Source organism: Hyla sarda, chromosome 4, assembly GCF_029499605.1.
Source record: "Hyla sarda isolate aHylSar1 chromosome 4, aHylSar1.hap1, whole genome shotgun sequence".
NCBI lineage: Eukaryota > Metazoa > Chordata > Amphibia > Anura > Hylidae > Hyla > Hyla sarda.
Window position 1 is genome coordinate 377,433,845 of NC_079192.1, and position 26,597 is coordinate 377,460,441.

At 44.1% G+C, this 26,597-nt stretch overlaps 1 protein-coding gene across 2 annotated transcripts in view; it reads left to right on the plus strand.

The window, feature by feature from the left end:
• The first annotated feature begins 731 nt into the window (after positions 1-731).
• Positions 732-26,597, plus strand: part of GLRA1 (glycine receptor alpha 1) — a 184,364-nt gene continuing 158,498 nt past the window's right edge. The window contains exon 1 of one of the 2 annotated variants that reach the window (XM_056516843.1): positions 732-1,413. In XM_056516843.1, coding sequence (XP_056372818.1) covers positions 1,358-1,413 — 56 coding nt within the window. In that variant the 5' untranslated portion in view covers positions 732-1,357. The remainder of the gene's footprint in view (positions 1,414-26,597) is intronic. The other variant, XM_056516844.1, reaches the window with a different exon arrangement.

Here is a 26,597-nt window from a genome sequence, read left to right on the forward strand (position 1 = left end):
AAGTCTATACAGTTCATGCAGATACCTTAAGGGCTTGCTGGGACTTGTAGTAAGACTGGACAATTGAATGCAGACCATGCTGACTTGACAGATGACAGGGACTGACTTGACTCATAAAGCTGTGACTTTAGTTTACTTGACTAGCAGGGAGCCCATAGGTCACTCTTGGGATCACCTGGTCACTGGTACCTCCTGAGTAACAATCACATGACATATCACATGGTATAACTCTTAAAGCAACATTACATTTTATAACACTTTACATGGTAAAACATATTTACAATGGGGAAACAAGTGCAGGGGGCCTTGGGGACACTGAAGGAGGCTGCCTGACAGGACAGCAGGAGCACGGGGTAACACCTCCCATACTGGGCCACCACATACAAATACAATAACCTGGGCACCCAGCAGACATGCCCTATTTGACAGTCACCTTAGATTGCTAGGACTCCTTTTCTCCTTGAGAATATATATATAATTTTTTTTTACACCCAGAAATTAAGGACTGAGCTGCTTCACAGGACAGATTATGACACAGAAGGCTCCAGGGAGGGCAGAGTTAACACACTGCCATGATGTACAAGCATTGCTGCCAATCAATGGACGCCTAGGACATTTTAAACTCCCACTGACCAATGGCAGAGCCTGATGGGAGGAACTTCTCAGACTGGAGAGGGTTTTTTTTTCTCTCTAACATTTCACCTATTTTTTTTCCTTTAGTTTAGTAAATTACTGCAGTAAGGAATATGCTAAGAAGTGTCGATATCTCCTGACTGAACATGGGGCAAGAAGACAGATCCCACACACTATGTCCATGCTGAGGTCCCATTCCTACTCTACAAACAATGCCCCAAGACTGTGAAACTTAAAGGATCCAGTGTTTCCTTTTTTTGACTTTACCCCCCCCCCCCCCCCCCCAAGCTATGGGACAGACTCTTTCCTGCCTCAACCACAGCAGCTCAATCCTCGGGGAAAGCAGACAGGAGGAGAAGACAATGCTGGAGAAGAGGGGACAGTAAGGGTCCACATCTTGAGGGTTGTGTTGTCCTCCTCCCTTCAGCCCCCCTGTGCTCCCCTATCTGGATGCATGGAATATAAAGGAACTGTGGGCTTGCAAAGAGGAAATCCTTAGTGGAGCACAGTGCTCGGCAGGTCCTATGACTCGCTCATTTTGGCTGGATACTAGTCACTTTGTATGGAGAGAACGCCTTGGTGCAGGTGATTGGAGTCAGGCTCCTAGGAGAGGCAGCTGCTGTCCGTGGTGCTGAAGCTGTCTGGAGCTGTCCCCTCACTACTACAGACTATTCCTCTGCAAGGACTTTATCTACCCCTCTAAGGCGACCACACACCCGACAACATGTGCAGTCTGAACGCGCTGGGCATCTACCTTTGGGAGACCCTTGTTTTCTTCAGGTACAGGCTTATTCCCTATTACACTATGGGTTGTTTGAGGCGGGGCTGAAGGGGTTAATGTCCCTTACAGTTTAAGCCTGGGGATAGGGGGGGGTCTGGGATTACAGCATGCTGTAGTATAATCCGGGGGACTGTGTGTAATTTGTAACTGGACTCTATATAATTAGTGCTGCAAAATCTGTAACCGCAGTGCTGATGAAAACAGCCCAGTCCGTGTTGACGGGAGGGCGGCCACTACAGGCAGTCTGGGGTAACTGCAGCTGCGCGTGCCGCTGTCTCGTCTCTATAGATGCCCGTTTAGCAATGCTTTTTAGAATATTAATATTACATGCAAAGCGCAGGGATCATGATATGATCATATGTGACACTCAGGGAAAAGAGAGGGAGAGATGGAAGAAAAAATAGATACATTACCAAGCATAGGCAAGGTTACCTTGAGCCTTATTAACAATGCAATAGTGGAGCTGCATGGGATTTGTAAGCAAAGTGTATGGGCAGCTAGATAGAAATGGACATATCAATGATCAATGACTAATTACAGCCATAGATTGGGATTATTCACAATACATGGAATGGTGTTTGTTTGCTTTGTCATGTCAAAATATCCAATATTGTTCTAATGACAATAATTATTACTAATATGTATTATTATTATTATTTTATATTATATTATACTATCATGTATTTTTTTTAGATTCATTATTGCTATAGAAATGTGATAGAAATGTTAAACGATAAATGTCGCTGGAATCGTAGCCTTATTTTTCACCATGGAAATCAGCGATGCAGTGGAGGGACGGTAAAGGGCCATTAATCACATTTGCCTTGCCAGAAAGGAGTCATTGCCCATTAGAGCCCCTTGCCTGTATATGATTTTTATATTTTTTTTACACTTTGGAATAAAGATTTATTTGTCTTTTTTTTATTTTTTATTATGCATTTTGGATCAATTTCTTTTATTTTATTTTTCATGTATTTATTTTACTAAAGTCAAGTCTGTTGACGATGGTAAAGTTTCTCCAATGAAATTCAGTTTTTTTCTTTATTTCTATATTATTTATATTTTCAAATATCGGCATTAATGTTTCTGCGATAGAATTTTATTTATCTTAATTATTTATTGTTTTACTGGTTAACAGGTGAAAAAAAGTCTATATGCATGTAAAGTTTGTCTCCAATACAATTTAAATGATTATTATTATTTTTGAGTATTTGTTTGTCCTACTGTACACATTTTAGTAATTTTTTCATAAAAATATTCCTTTATTTTTTTTTGCTTTTTTTCTCCGCATTTGATTACCCTTTTTTTTTTTAGCTTTGATAATATATACATTTTTTAAATAAAATTTACATTTCATATTATTTGACTTTTTACCATCTCATGTGTTTTTGTTGCACTTCCTATTTTTTTTCCTCTTTTTCTTTCATTTCACAGTTTTTGACATTTTTTTATTTTATTTTATTTTAGCATGTCATGGTATGTTCCTTTATTGCATTATATATTACATTACATTGTACTGGCATTTTTATATATTTTTTTTTTACATTTTCATCCTATTTATATCTTTCCCTTACAATTTCAGCTAACGTACCAAAATGTGTGTGTGTCTATATATATATATATATATATATATATATATATATATACATATATATATATATATATATATATATATATATATATATATATATATTATTGGTCAGTCATTCCTATTTCTTTTTTTTTTTTTTTTTGTTAGTTTGTTTCATGCACTTCAGTTCACATCTTGATAAACTACCTATATGGCTGGGCTGTAAAGGCAATGTATACAAAATAAGGGGAAATATTTCTCGTCTTAGTACACAAATAAATAGAAAAAATACTATTGGTCCATTCAGAGATATATTTCTAAAACATTTTTCCCTCTCCATTTCCTTGACTTGCAGTGCCTGTAGCTGGAGCGGCAGTCAGGTCTCACTTGGTGACATCTATTGCTGTGTTTAACCAATGGGTCAGATGTGGACATCTTGACATAGCTATTAACAGATAATAATGCACCATGATCCATCCTCTCACTATCAAAGAGGAAGTAGATCAACCGTGTAGGCTAAAGGTGACAGAGAGGACACATATGTTTACACCCCCCCCCCCCCCCCCTAGTTTTTTGTTTTCAGTGCCAGGCTGAATTTTGTCCTAAATCTCCATTATACATCACAATGTTGTTGTCTAATATGAATATACCAAAAACCCTGCATGTTGGTCGATGTATGAAAATATTTAGCTACAAAAAATAATATTCTTTCTTTTATAAAATTTTATAGCTTGGAAAATAAATGATAATTTTGCGTCAACATTTTATACGAGTGCAAAGCACAAAGTACATCTAGATATCCATTGACATCGTTAATAAATGACAATATATAATGTGTACAGGGAGATAGCAAGGGAAAGAGGGTAGAAAAGCATATGATGGTCTAGGGATTGGGGAGCCTACAGGGCACTCTGAAATGGCCTAAGTATTTAGATAGATTGTTACAGGAAGGAATAAAACCTTGGCCTTGGGTGAAGAAATCCTCACCACCACTTTGGATGGGTGGTAATAATGACAAATAATGTTTTTCCATATGAAACTATGTGCAATATTTGCCAGTATCTAACTCTAGGCAGAGAACTGATGTCTGGCTATTATAGTCACCATGGTGTGATCAGTTGAGCAGCTACAGCTGTTGGTTGTGGACATTGCATTGTGTTGACCCAATAAATCCCACAAGGGACATTATCACAGTTATCAAGAAACATTGGGAAGCCACAGTCTATGTCTACCTGGGAAATGAAAAGATTACATATACATTTCTATTTTCCAGACAAACTTTAACAATATAGGACATGGTAGTCACCAAATCCATAGGCTTAGAGGAAAAGATGTCTAGGTTTTTACCTGAGTGGCCACATGTGTCTGTCATGTGACCGATGTGTGGGATGATGATCAGGCATAGAGATGAGTAAAGCAATTTGGATTCAGTCTAAATTTCACAAAAAAAACAAAACAAAAAAAAAACACTGAGCTATCTGGAGGTAAGCAGTGATGTTGTATGCATTACAGATTCAATTTGTTACATTTCCTATAACTGTCCCTCTGACCCCTCTTCAGTCTGGTGAAATAGAGCAGGGACTCCTGTATTTGATAGGAGTCTATGCTCTTGTTCACACTTTGAGTGGGCAATCGCAGGGCAGTAAATCCGAATCAGAATATGAAACAAACCTGACAGTCTAATTTGCTAAATCAGACCTAAAATAGATCTCAAATTGATCTGCCCAATCTAATCAGGCATAAGCCCTTTTGTATGGTCATTTGTATGCCCAAAAATAAAGAACAGCAAAGCTTCTCTGTCTTCTCAAGAATCAATATGGACTTCATTTCTTTCATGTGTAGTTTGTTAAAGATATCAGTTTTGAAGAAAAAAATGAAAATCTACTCCAGAGCTTTTACCTAAATTAAATATGCCTAGAAAGTGACAGTCACATATATTAAAACTGTAAAGCATGTGGCCGTTGGAGTCAATTGCTACGTCATGGAGTCACAGACTACATTTTATGGCCCCCACAATATAAAAGGTTGACCCAATTACATTAATGAAAAAGCCCCATACCAAATATAAACAGGTTCTCAATACCTAATAACCAAGGGGTCTGCCCCCCCCCCCCACATGCCCCCAACTCCAAGGTCTGCATAAGAGCTGCATCGGTTGCCTATAGGGTATATAGGTCCCTGGATTGATCACCACCGGAGAATTAAGAGAAAAGAAAATATGCTTAGAATCCTGATGACTAGCCTTATTTAGCCAGGTTTTTCTGTTTTCTGCTTACGAGTCCACTTTAAGGCACTGCACTGTATATATTGGCTTTATGTGTTTTTGGCTCACTCATTTACATGATAGTGGAATCATCTGACTGACATGCCCGTCAATGCTACTTCTTATGCTCTACACGTCTGACTTGTGAGCATCATATCATAGCACAATACTGTTTGTATGGCCAAGAGCCCTCCGCAGAGTATTACATTTATTACCTAGCCTAATAAATATCTTGTCAAGGGATGACAACTTCGGTGAGTCATGTAATTAATTTTAACTCTCTACTTTTAATATATATATATATATATGTATATATAAATTATAAGCCTCTTTGCTGTTAATCTGCTGAATGAAGAAGACAAACAGACGATGATGAACATAATAAGGTTCTATAAAGGATCACAGTTTTATAATATGATATAAAAATATTTATGGTGGAACAAAAAAATAAAAATAAGTTAGCAACGTCTGTCGTGTAGCTGAAGATTGTTTTCATAATATTTCTCCCTCTCTGGGAAATCTAGATGACTACATTGGCTGCATTTTTGTTTTTCAAACCAATTCCGCCTATCTGTTATTGGGCCCAATGAGGGCCCTAGTTAATCCTTTGCTGCTGGATTTTGAGACAGTTGGAGGAGTCACTAGCAAACAAAGGTGTAGGAAATTGGTCAACAGCCATCAAAAGAGTGTGGGACCATATCATCTTCTATCGTCTTATAGAGTCTCTTTTATGTAAACCTATGTAAAACTATTATCAAACATTAGAAGAAAGATGATGTAGCACTCACCATCTTTATTCCAGACTTTACTGTAAGATGGTATCAATTTATATAGGAGCTGTCATCCAATTTGGCTAATTCCAGGTCCAGGCATCCAGGTCTCCTCAAAATGACTGTAAAAAGTTGGCAGAAGAGGACAATGCAATGACTTATATTTAGTTATGGTCTTGGGTAATAAAGACTGATGGGCCAGTAGAGAATGAAAAAACAAGTCACTTTGCCTTGGCAAGGATATTTAGGTAGGGAATGGCAAGGACAGCGAACGTAGCTTTTCCCTCAGGTAAAGAAAAGCTTCGCTGCCTTGAGGGGGATTTATCAATTGGGGTACACCTGCAAAATTGCATGCACTGTGTGTTTTTATTTTGCACATTGACTTGCACTAAAATTCTGATCTAATTTTCCTCTATTTTTAAGTTGACTGCGCTGGCTTCATAATTTTCTTGTTGTACGCTTCTAGGTGGGGGGGATCAGCAGATGTCCTGGCTGATGTGGTGATTTTATCACTTTTTACTTTTTCTTGCAGTATCCAAGGGATTCCTGTCATTTGCACAAATTTATGAGGTGGCACGCGCAACATAATGCATTTTGATTAGCAACAATTGTGCAGCAGGTTTCGTACTCCCCCCCCCCCCCCCCCTTAGTATTCAGGGCTCCCATGTATACACCAGAAATCAATAGACACCAATTAGCTTAGGATAGTAGTGTGAGTTAAAAGCAATGCAAATAAAAATATTAATCAAAAATGAAGTGGTTATCGCTGTAGGAATTTTAGGAACTTCCACAGGAGCTTGTAACTGTAGGATGTGCGGGTTGGCGTCCTCGTAGTGCACGGGCACGCTTGGACAGATGATTGACAGCAAGTTTCCCGGTGTTGACTCCAATAGAAAGATGCAGATGCTGGATAAAGATTGTTTTATTAGACATGGTAGTGACATATAAAGATAACCAATAATAGCTGGACGCGTTTCAGGACCTCCATAGGTCCTTTCCTCAGAACAATATATTTTTATATTATCGCTGCTGAGGAAAGGACCTACAGAGGTCCTGAAACGCATCCAACTATTATTACTTTTCATTATATATCACCACCATCTATATATATAAAACTCAATGTGTGTGTGTGTGTGTATGTTCCAGCATCACGTCCAAACAGCTAAAGATATTAACATGAAACTTGGCACACATGTTACATATATGTCAACAACAAACATAGGATAGGTGATTTAACCCTTACTCACCCCCATTTGCCAGGGTCGGGGTTTTTGTTTAAAGTCCCACACAAGTCTATGGGAAATGTATGTTACTGCATAACTTCCAAACGGCTGGAGATATTTCGATAATACTTGGTCACATGTTACTTACATGTCCACTTAAAATATAGGATAGTTAATTTAACCCTTAACTACCCCCATTTGTGACGGTCGGGGTTTTTGTTTAAAGTCCCATGCAAATCAATGGGAAATGTATGTTCCCACATAACTTCCGTACGGCTGGAGATATTTCAATACCTGGTACACATATTACAGGTCAAGATAGGAGGTCGAGATAGGAGGTTGGGATAGGAGGTCGGGATAGGAGGACGGGATAGGAGGACGGGAAAGAAGGACGGGATAGGAGGTAGGGATAGGATGTTGGGATAGGAGGACGGGATAGGAGGTCGAGATAGGAGTACAGGATAGGAAGTCGGGATATGGGGTTGGGATATGTCAACATTATATGAGGACGGGATATGAAGTCAAAAGCTTCCTCTGTTGATTTTCCTCCACAACAAGGATTAGGAAGGAAAAACCGAGCAACACCGGGTACTCAGCTAGTATTTAATATAACAACTGGAACCAGAGGATCTCGTCTGGTGAGTTGTGCATAGCACAGTCAGAACTTTCGCTCCACAGGCTATTTACCTGTGCATTGTATTGGGGTTCTGCAAGTTACAGAAGTTAAAGGGGTTATCCAGGAAAAAAACTTTTCTTATATATATATATATATATATATATATATATATATATATATATCAACTGGCTCCAGAAAGTTAAAAAGATTTGTAAATTACTTCCATTAAAAAATCTTAATCCTTTCAATACTTTTAAGCTGCTGAAGTTGAGTTTTTCTTTTCTGTCTAAGTGCTCTCTGATGACACATGTCTCGGGGACTGTCCAAAGTAGAAGCAAATCCCCATTGCAAACCTATTCTACTCTGTGCAGTTCCCAAGACAAGCAGAGAAGTCAGCAGAGAGCACTGTTGCCAGACAGAAATAACAACTCAACTTCAGCAGCTGATAATTATTGGAAGGATTAAGATTTTTTAATAGAAGTAATTTATAAATCTGTTTAACTTTCTAGAGCCAGTTACATAGTTAGTACAGTTGAAAAAAGACATATGTCCATCAAGTTCAAACAGGGAATTGAAGGTTAGGGGTGTGGCTCGATATTGGGGAAGGGATGGGATTTAATATTTTTTCATAAGCATTAATGTTATTTTGTTCCAGGAATTTATCTAATCTTGTTTTAAAGCTGTTAATTTTTCCTGCTGTGACCAGTTCCTGAGGTAGACTGTTCCATAAGTTCACAGTTCTCATGGTAAAGAAGGCGTGTCACCCCTTGAGACTAAACTTTTTCTTCTCCATACTGAGGGAGTGCCCCCTCGTCCTTTGGGGGGGTTTAACCTGGAACAGTTTTTCTCCATATTTTTTGTATGGGCGATTAATATACTTATATACATTTATCATATCCCCCCTTAAACGTCTCTTCTCAAGACTAAACAATTGTAACTCCTTTAATCGCTCCTCATAGCTAAGATGTTTAATGCCCCATATTAGCTCCACAGTGTCCCTTTTATGGACTGGTGCCCAACACTGAACAGCATATTCCATGTGAGGCCGTACCAATGCTTTATAAAGGGGGAGCATTATGTCCCTGTCCCTTGAGTCCATGCCTCTTTTGATACATGACAATATCCTGCCGGCTTTGGAAGCAGCAGCCTGACATTGCATGCTATTCTGTAGTCTGTGATTTACAAGTACACCCAGATCCTTCTCTACCAGTGACTCTGCCAGTTTAATCCCCCCTAAGACATACGATGCATGCAGGTTATTAGTACCCAGATGCATAACTTTACATTTATCCACATTGAACCTCATTTGTCAAATGGATGCCCAGACACTTAGTCTATCCAAGTCATCTTGTAACCTATACACATCCTCTATAGACTGTACCGTGCTACAAAGCTTGGTGTCATCTGCAAAGATAGAAACAGAGCTGTTAATACCATCCTCTATATCATTGATAAATAAATTAAACAACAGCGGTCCCAGTACTGAACCTTGGGGTACACCACTAATAACCGGGGACCAATCAGAGTACGAATCATTGACCACCACTCTCTGGGTACGACCCATGAGCCAGTGTTCAATCCAGTTACAAACTAAAATTTCCAAACCCAAAGACCTTAACTTACCTGTCAGACGTCTATGAGGGACAGTATCAAATGCTTTAGCAAAATCCAGAAACACTATATCCACAGCCATTCCTCTGTCAAGGCTTCTACTCACATCTTCATAAAAGCAAATTAGATTGGTTTGACAACTTCTATCCTTAGTAAACCCATGCTGGCTATCACTTATTATACAATTATCCCCTATGTATTCCTGTATGTAGTCCCTTATAAGTCCTTCAAACAATTTACCCACAATGCACGTTAAACTTACCGGTCTATAGTTTCCTGGGGAAGACCTAGAGCCCTTTTTGAAGATTGGCACCACATTCGCCTTGCTCCAGTCCCTTGGCACAATACCAGACACCAGTGAATCTCTAAATATCATGAACAAAGGGTACAGATGTTACTGAACTTACCTCTCTAAGAACTCTTGGGTGTAATCCATCCGGTCCTGGAGATTTGCTTACATTTATATCACTTAACTTACCTTGTACCATCTCTACATTAAGCCAGTTCAGTACATTACATGATGTGTTACCAGCACTGACCTGTCCAATGTCAGCTCCTTCTTCCTTAGTATATACAGAACTAAAGAACCCATTCAGTAGCTCCGCTTTCTCTTTATCGCCTGTGACAACCTCCCCATTATCATTATTAAGGGGTCCTACATGCTCTGTCCTTGTTTTTTTTTTTTTTGCATTTTGCAGTTGATATATAAAAAAGTTTTTTCTTGGAATAACACTTTACTTAACTGTAGAATGACCTTGTTCAATTTACTGGCATAAGTGACTGTCCTTTATTCAATGTGCATTGTGTGTTTCCATTTAACAGGATATCAGTTAATTTCATCTTCCTTTAATAGACTCATTACTGGATATAAATATGTATGGACTTTTATATATGTTGACCTAACCAGCTATTTTTAACAGTTGCTGTACATTTCAGTAGTGGCGAATTTTACGTTGTTTTTACTTGCACTATTTTTTTATTCTTATTTTATCTCACTAAACAGGTTCACAAGGGCCCTGCTGATTGATCTGTTATATATTGTCCTAACAAATGCTGTTTTAATGAATGCTATGACTATACAGGTGTAGTCCAGATATTTGCTGACTTGGAGCGCCAACTTAATTTAATAGTAACTTAATAGTAACCAGTAAAGAAAACAGCTAAGATCCATTATTGCTTTCGGCAAATGTTCCAGATATATAGAATACAGCAGAAGCCAGCATGGATTTTCAAAGTTGCAGAATCCCATTATATTGAGAAAAAAGTTGGAAGACACAGAAAGTGAACATACATTTATCTATCTATCTATCTATGTTCACTAGAGATGAGCTAACTTACAGTAAATTTGATTAGTCACGAACTTCTCGGCTCGGCAGTTGATGACTTATCCTGCGTAAATCAGTTCAGCCTTCAGGTGCTCCGGTGGGCTGGAAAAGGTGGATACATTCCTAGGAAAGAGTCTCCTAGGACTGTATCCACCTTTTCCAGCCCACCGGAGCACCGGAAAGCTGAACTAATTTATGCAGGAAAAGCCATCAACTGCCGAGCTGAGAAGTTTGTGATGAATCGAATTTACTGTAAGTTCGCTTATCTCTAATGTTCACTTCTTTGTCTTTTATCTCAATAAAATGGGACTCTACCACTTTGAAAATTCACGCTGGCTTCTGCTGTATTCTCTATTGGACTTTGGTGTTGCCATACACTTGCCATGCTGTGGATGGGACCCACCTGTGGTGAGCTGGCCTATCTTTTCCTCTAGTTCCAGATATATACCTCCAAACAAAACACTGACAACAATATAATATATTCATTGGGAATACATAATATAAAAAAATGGTAAAGCGCACTTCGGGGAGGGGAGGCTATATAAACAATGACGTGATAGTAGATGAGACATCAATTGCTGCTTATCATAAGATATATCACAGTATATCAAGCTAGAAAGTGAGCACATAATGCACTATTAGCATGTACATATAAAGAATAGATTGAATTTCGGCACCTCGGCACGTCAGGCGTGGTGCAGATAATATCTAGATACTATAAGAAAATCCTGCCACTTGCTTCTTCCGTTATTATTGTATTTTATTTGTGCAAAGAATATCCACGTAGTAAATGCAGGAGGTTTATCTACCTTATTGCCTTCTATAAGGCCAAAACATGTCCTGTGTTTACTGTGTGGATATTCTTCACACAAATAAAATACAAGCATACCTGAAGAAGCAAGTGGCAGGATTTTCTAACAATATCTGTACATATGAGTATTTTCCATGTAAAATATTCTTACCCAGTGCAAGCGTACACCATATTAGGTATTGCAGCATCTCCCTTGTTGGTTTCTATGGTGGCCTCTTTCTTGATTATGATTGGCCAAAGTGTGCATCATTTTAATGCAATGTCATGGTAAGGGCTTACATTGTTGTTGAGCTCCGTTATATGAAGCTCCGTTGGTTGATCTATTGGAACAGTGGTAGTTTAGTGGGAAAAAAATAGTAAACTCCGGTAAACTACTGGAACCCAGACAGACCCCATGCAAGTCAATGGGATCCGTCAGGACCCGGAGGAGTCAGTTGTGCAGCAACCCGTTTTCGGGCTGTTCGGGAATAAAAAGAAGCCGAACTGACCCAGAAAGGGACGGAGCATGAGTAGCAGTAACCAGTAGATAGCTTAGGGGCTGTTTGCAGTCACCCCCCTGTTGCATTGACTGTATGGAGGTGTACCATTGAGAGCTGTCACGATGCCGGCTGGCAGGTAGTGGACCCTCTGTGCCAGAGAGGGATTGGCGTGGACCGTGCTAGTGGACCGGTTCTAAGCCACTACTGGTTTTCACCAGAGCCCGCCGCAAAGCGGGATGGTCTTGCTGCGGCGGTAGTGACCAGGTCGTATCCACTAGCAACGGCTCACCTCTCTGGCTGCTGAAGATAGGCGCGGTACAAGGGAGTAGGCAGAAGCAAGGTCGGACGTAGCAGAAGGTCGGGGCAGGCAGCAAGGATCGTAGTCAGGGGCAACGGCAGAAGGTCTGGAAACACTGGCAAGGGACACACAAGGAACGCTTTCACTGGCACTAAGGCAACAAGATCCGGCAAGGGAGTGCAAGGGAGGAGACTAGATAAAGGCAGGGAGCAGGTGGGAGCCAATTAAGCTAATTGGGCCAGGCACCAATCATTGGTGCACTGGCCCTTTAAGTCTCAGAGAGCTGGCGCGCGCGCGCCCTAGAGAGCGGAGCCGCGCGCGCCAGCACAAGACAGCAGGGGACCGGGACGGGTAAGTGACCTGGGATGCGATTCGCGAGCGGGCGCGTCCCGCTGTGCGAATCGCATCCCCAACGGCCAAAACAGTGCAGCGCTCCCGGTCAGCGGGACTGACCGGGGCGCTGCAGGGAGAAAGACGCCGTGAGCGCTCCGGGGAGGAGCGGGGACCCGGAGCGCTAGGCGTAACAGTACCCCCCCCCTTAGGTCTCCCCTTCTCTTTGTCCGGTAACTGCCTCCCCTGGGATGAGGACACCGGGAAAAAATGGAGGGTTTCCTCAACGGCAGGCAGTACAGCAGGAGTGGGAATGGGGAGGGAGGGCAGAGGGCGAGGCCTGGCACGGGGCAGTGTGACACCAGGACGGGGGCCATGGGGAGGCACAGAGGCTTGCCTGATGGGACTGGGAGGGGGGGAGAGGCACTTCCTGTGGCAGGCAGAGTCCCAGTTCCTGATCTCCCCGGTGGTCCAATCAATGGTGGGGGAATGAAGCCGGAGCCAAGGCAGACCGAGGAGGACCTCAGAGGTACAGTTGGGGAGAATGCAGAACTCAATCCTTTCGTGGTGGGGTCCGATAGACATCAGGAGGGGTTCTGTGCGGTAACGCACGGTGCAGTCCAATCTGGCTCCGTTGACCGCGGAAATGTAGAGCGGTTTGACGAGACGGGTCACCGGGATGCAGAATCTATTAACAAAGGACTCCGACATAAAATTCCCGGAGGCACCAGAGTCCAAGCAGGCCACGGCTGAGAGGGAGGAGTTGGTTGTAGGAGAAATCCGCACGGGCACCGTGAGACGTGGAGAAGAAGACTTAGAACCAAAAGATGCAACACCCACGTGAGCTGGGTGCGTGCGTGCGTTTCCCAGGCGTGGAGGACGGATAGGGCAATCCACCAAGAAATGTTCAGTACTGGCACAGTACAGACAGAGATTTTCTTCTCTACGGCGATTCCTCTCTTCCTGGGTCAGGCGAGACCGATCCACTTGCATGGCCTCCTCGGCGGGAGGCCCAGGCGAAGACTGCAAAGGATGCTGTGGGAGAGGTGCCCAGAGATCTAAGTCTTTTTCCTGGCGGAGCTCTTGGTGTCGTTCAGAAAAACGCATGTCAATGCGGGTAGCCAAATGGATGAGTTCTTGGAGGTTGGCAGGAATCTCTCGTGCGGCCAGCACATCCTTGATGCGACTGGATAGGCCTTTTTTAAAGGTCGCGCAGAGAGCCTCATTATTCCAGGATAGTTCAGAAGCAAAAGTACGGAATTGTATGGCGTACTCGCCAACGGAAGAATTACCCTGGACCAGGTTCAGCAAGGCAGTCTCAGCAGAAGAGGCTCGGGCAGGTTCCTCAAAGACACTTCGGACTTCAGCAAAGAAGGACTGGACTGTGGCTGTGGCAGGATCATTGCGGTCCCAGAGCGGTGTGGCCCAAGACAAGGCCTTTCCTGAAAGAAGACTCACTACGAACGCCACCTTAGACCGTTCTGTAGGAAACAAGTCTGACAACATCTCCATATGCAGGGAACACTGAGACAAAAATCCACGGCAGAGTCTGGAGTCCCCATCAAATTTGTCCGGCAGGGACAAGCGGAGGTTAGGAGCGGCCACTCGCTGCGGAGGAGGTGCAGGAGCTGGTGGAGGAGATGGTTGCTGCTGTAGCAGAGGCAGAATTTGCTGTAACATGGCGGTCAACTGCGACAGCTGCTGTCCTTGTTGGGCAATCTGCTGCGATTGCTGAGCGACCACCGTGGGAAGATCAGCGAGACTTGGCAGCGGCACCTCAGCGGGATCCATGGCCGGATCTACTGTCACGATGCCGGCTGGCAGGTAGTGGACCCTCTGTGCCAGAGAGGGATTGGCGTGGACCGTGCTAGTGGACCGGTTCTAAGCCACTACTGGTTTTCACCAGAGCCCGCCGCAAAGCGGGATGGTCTTGCTGCGGCGGTAGTGACCAGGTCGTATCCACTAGCAACGGCTCACCTCTCTGGCTGCTGAAGATAGGCGCGGTACAAGGGAGTAGGCAGAAGCAAGGTCGGACGTAGCAGAAGGTCGGGGCAGGCAGCAAGGATCGTAGTCAGGGGCAACGGCAGAAGGTCTGGAAACACTGGCAAGGGACACACAAGGAACGCTTTCACTGGCACTAAGGCAACAAGATCCGGCAAGGGAGTGCAAGGGAGGAGACTAGATAAAGGCAGGGAGCAGGTGGGAGCCAATTAAGCTAATTGGGCCAGGCACCAATCATTGGTGCACTGGCCCTTTAAGTCTCAGAGAGCTGGCGCGCGCGCGCCCTAGAGAGCGGAGCCGCGCGCGCCAGCACAAGACAGCAGGGGACCGGGACGGGTAAGTGACCTGGGATGCGATTCGCGAGCGGGCGCGTCCCGCTGTGCGAATCGCATCCCCAACGGCCAAAACAGTGCAGCGCTCCCGGTCAGCGGGACTGACCGGGGCGCTGCAGGGAGAAAGACGCCGTGAGCGCTCCGGGGAGGAGCGGGGACCCGGAGCGCTAGGCGTAACAAGAGCAGTGACGTTGTTAGGATTGGTGTCATCAGATGCGGTAAAAAATTGTGCCACCCCATACTCATACCCCCCCCCCAAGCCTGATGTGACAGATGCCAGTGGTATAGCTAATTGCGGAAAATTATTTCCAGTACAATAATCAAATATACCAATTCCTGCAGAATGGGGAATTGCTAGAGAAGTTTTAGCTATTTAAAACTAAAGCTCCCAGTATGACCTAAGCAGTGGTGAGGGGATGCTGGGAGTTGTTGTTTCACCCATCAGAAGTGCAGAACTTACTAGTGACTACAGCTCTGATGGGACAGTCAGGCAGAATACACAATGATATCAGTGATTACAGGTGATGTCTTCTCTATAATGTTTCCTTATCTTGTTCCTTATGTTCAGGACTTGTTTCAGTTAAATCTTCTCTCTGCAGACTGTCAGCACATTCTGATCCTTTATATGAAAACAATAATCATTATAACCCTGCTACACAGATTTGATGCTGTGTTCAGTTATTTAGTTTACATTAAAATCTACATCTTCAAATCCTGTGCATCAAATATGTGCAGAATACTGTATGGGTGAATGCACCCTTAGAGTCAGTTCACAAGTCCTTATTTTTTGCTGCAGATTTTGCTACCCATTGAAGTTAATGGGCACCAATGGGCCAGAAGTGTCTGCATCGTGTGAGTGAATGGAAGAGCTGACAGTTCCCACTCCACCATTCTTGTGTACTGCTTCTGCGTTCCCAGAGGCACTACACTTGTTTGCGTTGCTTGGACACACCATCGCGGGATTACTTCCCGCTAAATGGTGTCACCCTACTTGGTGGGAGGGGGTGCTAGCGGACACTTAGCATGCCTGCAGCAATCTTAGGAATGGGGGGTGGGGTGCTGGTAACTTGGCAGCATCAGGGTGTCATCCATCAGGCTGGTGTCACCTGGGACGCACCCCAGCCCCTAACACCAGTCCCCTTGCTACTCCACTGCTGATTGAGAACAGGAGATCTTGATCTATGTGTATGGCCATGCTCCCGGCCCATATGAAAATATGAAAATAAAGTCCCAACCATCTGATAGATTCACTGAATCAATCATAGGGGACTACAAAGCCTTGTAACTCAACAACGTTTGGCCAGATCATCATGCTATAAACAGATATGAGATTAGCCCCCATAAGCTATCTACTGGTTACTGCAACTAATGTTTCTCAGAGTGACCACCAGTCTTATTTAACTCATAACTGGTAAAGTATTCCATTTGTGGCACAACTGGGTAAAATTTAAAAATAGGTGTATGTTTTGTGACAAATTTGGCACATCTTAGTATGCCAGCCCTCTGTTTAAGACTGACTTTATATCCTTAAAGGGGATTCCTATCTTAACTTGTTAGCCACTGTACATAGATGGGGATAACTACCTGATTGGTGGAGGTCTGACTACTGGAACCTAGGTGATCCTGAGAACAGGGACATAATTATCCCCCGTAAGGAACAGAGTGTACCTTTCCTAAATGGCCACCTCCCTATTTACTCTCTAAGCAACTACCAAACATTTCCAAGTACAGCAAACAAAAATGTTTGGTAGCACCAATTAGAGTGAATGGAGTGCGGTGCACAACGGAGGTCCCGGTGGTCAAACCCTAACTGGTCAGCTTTATATCGCCTATACTATAGATAAGTGATAACAAGCTGAAATGGATATACCCCTTAAAGGGGTACCCTGCTGCTAAACATCCCCTATACAAAGGGACCCCAGTGATCTCCGCGCAGCACCCGACATTCTGAACGAACACTGGGTTCCAGTGGCAGTGGTCATGACGTCACATCACGCCCCTCCCCCTCAATGCATGTCTATGGGAGGGAGCATGACATCCCGACCACTGTCACCAGAACCCAGCATTTGTTCAGAACGCTGGGTGCTGCGCTGAGATCGCAAGGGTCCCAGCAGCGAAACCCCCATGATGAGACATCTTATCCCCTATCCTTTGGATAGGGGATAAGATGTTTAGCAGCGAAGTACCCCTTTAAGGTCAGTTCACACATCCTTATTTATGCTGCCGGATTGTTGCAGCAGTTATTGGTGCCCATTGACTTCAATGGGTAGCAAAATCTGCAGCAAAAAATAAGGACTTGTGAACTGACCCTTAGGGTGCATTCACACATACAGTATCCTGTGCATATTTGATGCGCAGGATTTGAAGCTGCAGATTTTATGCTGTGTTCAGTTTTTTAGTTTACATTAAAATCTGCAGCTTCAAATGCTGTGCAAATCAAATATGCGTAGGATACTGTATGTGTGAATGCACCCTAGGGGTCCTAATTTTTTGCTGCAGATTTTGCTTTATATATGCACAGGATACTGTACGTGTGTATAGACCCTTAATCAAATCAATCAACTATAATGTTTTGTCTTCTGTATGCTGCATGTTTTTTGTTTTTTTTGGTATATAGATTTAATTAGATTTATTGAATATTTAGAGACTTGGGAAAATACAGATGACACAAACAGGCACACAGTCAGAAACAGTAGGTCAAAAATTGAAATAAATTATATTCACTAGATAATGGAATATGCAGACTTTTTTTTTAGAAATCAATCCATTGTTATTCCCAAATCCCAAACAGTAAGACATTATTAGGGTTGGATTCAGCCCTGCATTAAACTGTTTTCTGGTTGAGTAGAGCCGCGTATATGATTATACAATAAGGCCGTATCAGTCAGAGCAGACAACATTAAATCTTCTCCCAGTTTATGGATTCTTTCTAATATAAAATCTCATTTCACCAGAAACTCAGCCATGCCTCAATAGAGGGGCTAACAATAGGTTCAAGTCCCACTTAGCTATGATGTAAATCTTGATCTGGACACTATGGGGGTCTCAGATTATTCCATCAGAGGACCACACAAATTCTGCAGTCAAGGGGTAGGCACACATACATATTCTGTATGACTATTTACACAGCCCCAGGTCATAGGTTGGTCATCACAGATCCTGAATATCCATGAGCTCCTATAGACACCACCAGCCTTTGAAGGAAAAAGAGCCAGGTTGGATTTTCATTGCTAGAGTTGTCAAAAGTCCATCCACACATACGTTCTTCATAGAAATGAGGTGCATTTTTTGGGTAGACAGGTTTCAGGAGAAAAGCTAAAGTTTTATGGGCCCTAGTGCAGCAACCCCACCATACGCAAACAAAAACCCTATCTCCCCTTATATACATTTAAATAGTTTAATCTGTGAACACCGTGCACATCCTTCCTTCCACACTTTTTCCTCCAACTCCTGATCATGTACCCATCTATCCACACGATGTCCCCCCTCTTCCCCTTGTCTCTATCCACACCATGCCCCCCCCCCTCCTTATCCCTGTCTCTATTATAGCATGTCCTCCCCTATTCAGCATGTCCCTATTCATCCATACCAGGTCCACTCCTAAGCATGCTTCCCACCCATACACACCATGTGCCCCCCCCTCCTCCTCATTTCCCCCATCTATCCACACCATGCTCCCCCTCCCTCCTCAGCATGTTCCCCATCCATTCAAAACATGAGCCCTCCTGCTCTCTGTTGACATAAGTTAGAAGGCAGGGGGTGAGCAGTCACATGCTTGGTGAGTTGGAGCCAGAGCACGGATGAGTGTCTCTTACATGATGTGTTGTCCCTTTCAGGAATCTCTAGCACACCCTGGAACCAGGCCCTCAACCTCTGGCACTTCAGTTCTTCTTGCAGCGTAGGCCACCTAGCGAGGCATCAGCTATTCCCAAGCATTTCTTGAGACTCTCCGCTGCTGGATATAGCACCAAGTTTCCACTTGGACTTCTCTTTTGCAGCTTGTAGATGTCACACATAACTACAGGATGGAAGAGCATATGACATAGGGCAGCACTGACCCCACTCCTCAATGCCCCAGGAAGAGGACGGAAGGCAAATGCCAGGATTGGGCAAAGAGGAAGGGTGTGCCACTGCTCTATGGATTTTTACACATGTTAAACTGAAGGTTTGTTTTTAGAGGACTTCTGTAAGTATATATAAGAAACCAACTTCTTATGGATCAGTGAGGTCAGTCCTGGCCTATGTCGTATGCTCTTATATCCTGTAATTTTGTGTGACTTCTACAAGTTGCAAGAGAAAAGTGTGAACTTGGTGATATATCTAATAGGGGGGAGAGTTGCAAGAGAAACTTGGGAATAATGAATAGCATGTTGGACGCAAAAGATAAGGTGGTCCCCGTGAGTCTTAAAACATAAAAGTCCTGCACTCCTCTATTGCTGGTGTATGTTACTCTTATGGAATGCCATAATGGAAGTCCATTATGAATATATAAAACTGTTTTACCTTTAGAAACACTTCTGCCCAAGACTGGTCTAATATTGAATGATGCTCTGTGTTACCTTCTGTAGGCATCCCCTTACACAGTGTACAAATAACTATACCATACAGTGCCTAAGCAACATACTTTGCAGTGCCCATACCACATTGTCAAATAGCACATCCACATAGTTGCCTAAATGTCAGTGCTATCCAGTGCTGCCACCTTCATATTATATACGCAACTGTTAGTAGAAACTATGGAGTTGGCAGCACTGGATAGCACTGACAATTAGCCACTATGTGGATGTACTATTTGAATAAATAATAGCAATATGTAACTAAAGACCACCATATGGTGCTTAAATAATATCATACATACAGTTGTATACATAAAGGGATCTAATAAAGGGGTTGTCTGGCAATATATATATATTTTTTTCTGAAAACTTGCTCAGGCTGTGAAAATCTATACTTACCTTCTTTGGTCCTCCTGTAGTCTCTAGTACAGCTATGTACACAACTTCCTGTTGCTGCTCAGCAAATTCCTGGCTGGGGTGCGACACCACTGCATCCAGTGACCAGAAGCTATGGGAGTGGGAAGCAGTCAAGAGAGGTAAGTACTGTATAGGTTTTTTGGTTTGTTTGTTTAGGCAGAAAGCCTGGCCATGTTTTCGCCAGACAACCCTTTACAAGGTGCTATACATTTTATGATGGTTGCAAGCCTTGGACATTTTATAAAATGAACTCTTTTCTAGAAGATAGAGAACTATCCCTTTAATGTCATTTATTTCTAGTTACACAACAAGTCAATATTTGACCCATGAAAGAGTCTTGAAATATAACTAGAAACTTTAGCCAAACCAGAGTGTTCCCAAAAAGGAAAAGTCATCCATCTGTATTATTTAGTGTTACAGTCATCTACTGCTACCGGTGGCGGGGCTGTGGTTCGCATCGCGGGACGTGCCCGCATGTGAATCCCAGCCCGTCACTCACCCCGGTTCTCGGCCTCCTCCTATGCTGCCTCTCATCTCCGGTACGTGCCAGAGCTTTAAGATTTAAAGGGCCAGTATACCCTTAATCATGTGTTCACCTGTGTCTCCTCTATAAGTTCCTGCTCCTCCCCCTACATCCCTGCTGGATCTTTGTTGCTTTGTGCCATTGAGAAAGCGTTACTGTGTTTTGCCTTGCTTTGTTACTGACCTCCTGCTACATTCCTGACCTTGCTCCTGTGCCACCTGCCTACTGACCTCCTGCTTCAATCCTGACCAGGCACCAGTGCCGCCTGCCCAGACCTTCTACTATCCTGACTAAGAGTTGCTGTTCTCCTACTGTACCTCGAATCTCCTCAGCCGCCTTTGTAGTCGAGTCGTGCCAGGGGTAGCGACCTGGGTGCCGCCTTCTGCAGCAAGTCCATCCCGCTTTGTGGCGGGCTCTGGTGAAAACTCCGCTCCCTGGTACAGCCCACGTCATCAGCCGCACAGGTCCAGCGGATCTACTACCCAGAGTGTTCCTGTCTACTGAACAGTGAGTGTTACAGTAAGATCCGGCATGGATCCCGCTGAGGTACCCCTGCCTGAAGTTGCGAATCTTCCCTCCATTGTGGTACGTCAGTCGCAGCAGTTGGCCCGACAGGCACAGCAACTTTCTCAACTTTTAGCTATGATGCAACAGCTTTTGGCCTTGCAACAGCAGCACGCACAACCTGTCCCACAACCTCCTCCAGTTCCTGTAGTGTCTTCTGGCTCCCAGCTACATCTACCATTACCCTCTAAATATGACGGTGATTCCAAGTTATGCAGAGGCTTCGTTACACAGTGCTCTATGCATTTGGAGCTCATGTCTGAACAGTTTCCGATGGAACGTGCTAAGGTGGCCTTTGTTATTAGCCTACTGTCTGGAAAAGCCCTGGCCTGGGCTACACCCCTTTGGGACCCCGGACCCAGTTTCCAACTTGACGGCTTTTCTGGCAGAATTTTGCTGTGTCTTTGAGGAACCCACACATACCTCTGAGATGGCTTTGCTGAATCTATGTCAAGGGAATTCTTCCATTGGTAACTACACGGTTCAATTCCACACTCTAGCCTCAGAACTAGCATGGAATGATGAGGCCTTGTGTGCCACATTCAAAAAAGGTCTGTCTTGCAGGAATTAAGATGCCCTTGCTGCACGTGATCCTCTTTCTTCTCTGACTGAACTTAACCAACTGGCCACATGTATTCATGTGCATTTTGCTGAGAGGCAGGAAGAACTGTGCTTAGAGAGGGAACCTGCTTGAACACCGAGAAAACCGTGTTTCAACGTCCACCTCTACAGTTTCCGGCACCTCTTGCCAAAGAGGCTATGCAAGTGGATCATTCCCATATTATGCAACAGGAGAGATCACGACGACGCAGTGAGAATTTGTGCTTGTATTGTGCTAGCCCAGAACACTTCCTCAAAGACTGTTCTGTTCCTCTACAGTATCTGGGAAAAGGATTGCACCTAGGGCACGTAGGAGAGGCGTCCCTAAGTGTGAATACCACCTCTCCTCGCTTGAACAATTCTGTACAACCCTTCGCTTCTGCCAAGTCTTCCTTTAGCGCTCACGCATTTTTGGATTCTGGATCCGCAGGTGACTTTATTGATGCTTCTTTGGTCCAAAAATATCATCTTCCTGTTACTCGGCTTGCCAAGCCTCTGTTCATCTCCTCTGTTAATGGACAAAATTTGGACTGTAAGGTGCTATTCCGTACTGAGCCTCTCTTCATGCAAGTGGGTGTCTTGCATAAAGAAAAGATTGAATTCTATGTACTGCCTCACTGTACTTCTGAGCTTCTGCTTGGCCTTCCTTGGCTCCGACGTCACTCTCCGCAACTAGATTGGAGAACTGGAGAAATGACTCTCTGGGGACAGTTCTGTCAAAATCTTTGTCTCAGTCCAGTCCAGCCTAAAGTTGTTTCTCGTCCTCCTCCTTTGCCTGGTCTGCCTGCATCTTATTAAGATTTCTCTGACATATTATGCATGAAGCAGGCTGAGTCTCTGCCTCCACATTGTCCTTATGATTGCCCTATAGATTTACTGCCTGGTACCACTCCTCCTCGTGGAAGAATTTACCCTTTATCGGCTCCTGAGTCCAAAGCCATGGCAGAGAATATCCAGGAGAACCTGCAAAAGGGATTTATCCGTAAGTCCTTTTTCTCCTGCGGGAGCAGGTTTCTTCTTTATAGGGAAGCTTACTCCTTCATTGCATTGACTACAGGGGACTCAACAAAATCACCGTCAAAAGCCGTTATCCACTTCCTCTTATCTCTGAACTTTTTGACCGTCTCCAAGGAGCCAAGGTCTTCACCAAGTTGGACTTGCGAGAAGCATATAATCTCATTCGTATCCGCGAGGGAGATGAATGGAAAAATACCTTCAATACTCGTGGTGGACATTTTGAGAATCTCCTGATGCCCATCGGTCTCTGCAATGCTCCTGCCATTTTTCAGAAATTTGTCAAGAACATTTTCCGAGATCTTCTCTAAACCTGTGTTGTCGTATACCTAGATGACATCTTGATCTTCTCTACCAACTTAGAGGAGTATCGAACTCATGTTCGTCAGGTTCTTCAATGCCTTCGGAAAATTCATCTTTATGCCGAACTGGAGAAATGTCTATTTGAGAAATCAAGTCATCCGTTTCTTGGCTACATTGTTTTTCATCAAGGCCTGCAGATGGATCCAGATAAATTGTCTGCAGCTTCGGATTGGCCTCGTCCTTCTGGCCTATGGGCTATTCAACGCTTTCTGGGATTCGCTAACTACTGTTGTCAATTTATCCTACATTTCTCTTCTTCGATTGCCCCGATTATGGCACTAAAAAGGGCTCTTCGCTTTGGAGGTTGATGCCTCTTCTGTTGGAGCCGATGCCGTTCTGACCCAGAGAAACGCCAAGGGTAAGACTGTAACTTGTAGTTTCTTTTCCAAGACTTTCTCTTCTGCTGGAAGGAATTACTCCATTGGAGATCGAGAACTACTCGCCATTAAGCTTGCCTTAGAGGAATGTTGACATTTGTTGGAAGGGTCTTCCCATCCAGTCAGCATCTACACAGACCATAAGAATCTTCTTTACTTGCAGTCTGCTCAGCAATTGAATCCTTGCCAAGCAAGATGGTCTTTGTTCTTTTCTAGATTCAATTTCTACATTCATTTCCGTACAGCTAACAAGAACATCAGAGCTGATGCTCTCTCCATGTCCTCTGACGTCATAGGTTTGGACTCCACGCCAAGGCTCCAGACGAAATTCAGCAAGTGCCTCCTGGAAAATCCTTTTCTGCCTGCAAGATTGAGATGCAAGGCACTGAAGTGGGGTTATTCTTCTCTGTTGGCAGGTAATCCTGGTGAACGTAAGACTTTACTCCTTATTTCTGAGCATTACTGGTGGCCGCATCTTGAACATGATGTTTCTGATTTTGTCCATTTCTGTGAAACTTGTGCCCGTGACAAAACTTCTCGGCAGAAACCAGCTGGACTCTTGTAGCCTTTGCCCATTCCGGAGACTCCCTGGTCCCACATCACTATGGATTTTATCACCGATCTGCCTCCTTCCTGGAATAACACGGTCATTTGGGTTGTGGTCGATGGGTTTTCCAAACTGGCACATTTCATCCCTCTTCCTGGCCTCCCATCTGCTCCACAGCTGGCTAAGTACTTCTTGCTCCATATCTTTTGTCTACATGGTCTTCCACAGCATATAGTTTCGGATCGCGGAGTTCAGCTTGTTTCAAAACTCTGGCGAGCTCTTTGTACCTATCTGGACATCAATTTGGACTTCTCCTCTGCCTACCACCCTCAGTCCAACGGTCAGGTGGAGAGGGTTAATCAAATTTTAGAGACTTATCTCCGTCATTGTGTTTCAGCTCGCCAGGACGATTGGGTTGACCCTCTCCCTTGGGCGGAGTTCTCATATAATCATAAGGATTCCGAGTCTACAAGGTCTTCTCATTTTTTTCTTGTTTAGCTCCGTTCTCCTCTTCCTCTTCCAGTCTCTTTCGGTGTGCCAGCTGTTGATGAGCTTGTTCGGGACTTCTCTACCATTTGGCAACAAACTTGACAATCTCTTTCTCAAGCCTCCACATGCATGAAGGCACAAGCTGATAGAAGTAGAAGATCTCCTCCATCCTTCTCTCCTGGTGACAAGGTATGGCTTTCCTCCAAATATATTCGATTCAAGATACCCTGCTATTAGCTCGGCCCTCGCGATCTTGGTCACTTCCAAGTGTTACAAAAAATTAATCCTTTTACAAACTCCCTGCTACTTTACGTATTCCTAATTCTTTCCATGTTTTCTCTCCTCAAGCCTCTTGTCATAAACCTGTTTTCACAAAAGCATCTTGTCCCCACGCAAGCCTTCGGGTCTTCTGATGCTTTAAGGTCAAAGAGGTTCTTGCCACCAAGACCGTGAGAGGTAAACTATTTTTCTTGGTTGACTGGGAAGGTTATGGTCCTGAGGAGAGATCTTGCCTGGTCCTGTGCCAACTCCTATCCTGCCTCTCACCACCGGCTCACATGTCCCCGTCTCCTAGGACACGCATGCCTCAGCTTTAAGATTTAAGGGGCCAGTATGCCCTTAATTATGTGTTCACCTGTATCTCCTCTATAAGCTCCTGCTCCTTCCCCACATCCCTGCCGGATCTTTGTTTCCTTATGCAATTGAGAAAGCTCTACTGTGTTCTGCCTTGCCTTGTTACTGACCTCCTGTTACATTCCTGACCTTGCTCCTGTGCCGCCTGCCTACTGTCCTCCTGCTTCATTCCTGACCACGCACCAGTGCTGCCTGCCCAGACCTTCTGCTATCCTAGCTACAAATTGCTGTTCTCCTTTTATACCTCAAATCTCCTCAGCCGCCTGTGTGGTCAAGTCGTGCCAGGGGTAGCGACCTCGGTGCCGCCTGCCGCAGCAAGTCCATCCCGCTTTGCATTGGGCTCTGGTGAAAACCAGCGGCACCTTAGACTCCGCTCCCTGGTACGGCCCGCGTCATCTGCCACACCGGTCCAGCGGATCTACTACCCAGAGTGTTCCTGCCTACTAAACATGGAGTATTACATTTATAGATGGGAGTCTTTCCCTAGTGAATGACAATCTGGTTTGCCTAGCCTAGTCATGTTTTAAGGTTTGGTCATTGACTTACAGGTCGGCTTCCTATAGGTGGTGCTTGAGAGACAGTTTTCTTCCTTATAGTGACAGGCTAATTTGCATACTTTTTCCCAAAGAACATTGCCTACAAGGCTTCTCAGCGAGATCTCTTTAATGAGTACCAGTACCTTATACAATGCATACATTTTTGGCTCATGTACCTTGTCTTTTTCATACCCCATACCAATAGACAGTTTATTGGTTTGAAGGTAACACTTTATTACCTTAAGGGTAAATCTCGCAATTACATCCGACTGCTGAGGACTCCAATGATCCAAGTGATTGGATTATTTTTAGGGGAATTGTCCAAAGTAGTCTACCCCATCTTAGGGTGATAGTTGGTGACAGCTGCCATAGAAACTTACAATATCTAATCAGATAACAATGTACCTGTCATTTGCAAAAACTTTTTTCGGAGTGAAAAATGTTATCCCTGCAGCTATTGCCTGTGTGTCTGTGTGCGGGCAGGATAAGTAGGGCTCTGTGCAAGCTCCTGGCTTGTCAATCATGGTGATTTGTGAGCCCGGGGCATGTCACAGAGCCTCACTGCACAGAGCCCTGCTTGTCCTCAGTATATAGAGCCCTGCTTGTCCTCACTGCACAGAGCCCTGCTTGTCCTCAGTGTACAGAGCCCTGCTTGTCCACACTGTACAGAGCCTTGCTTGTCCTCAATGCAGTCATGCTTGTTCTCAGTATACAGATCCCTGCTTGTTCTCAGTATACAGAGCCCTGCTTGTCCTCAGTGTACAGAGTCCTGCTTGTCCTCACTGCACAGAGCCCTGTTTGTCCTCACTGTACAGGGCCCTGCGTGTCCTCAGTATACAGAGCCCTGCTTTTCCTCAGTGTACAGAGCCCGGCTTCTCCTCATTGTACAGAGCCCAGCTTGTCCTCAGTGTCCAGAGCCCAGCTTGTCCTCAGTG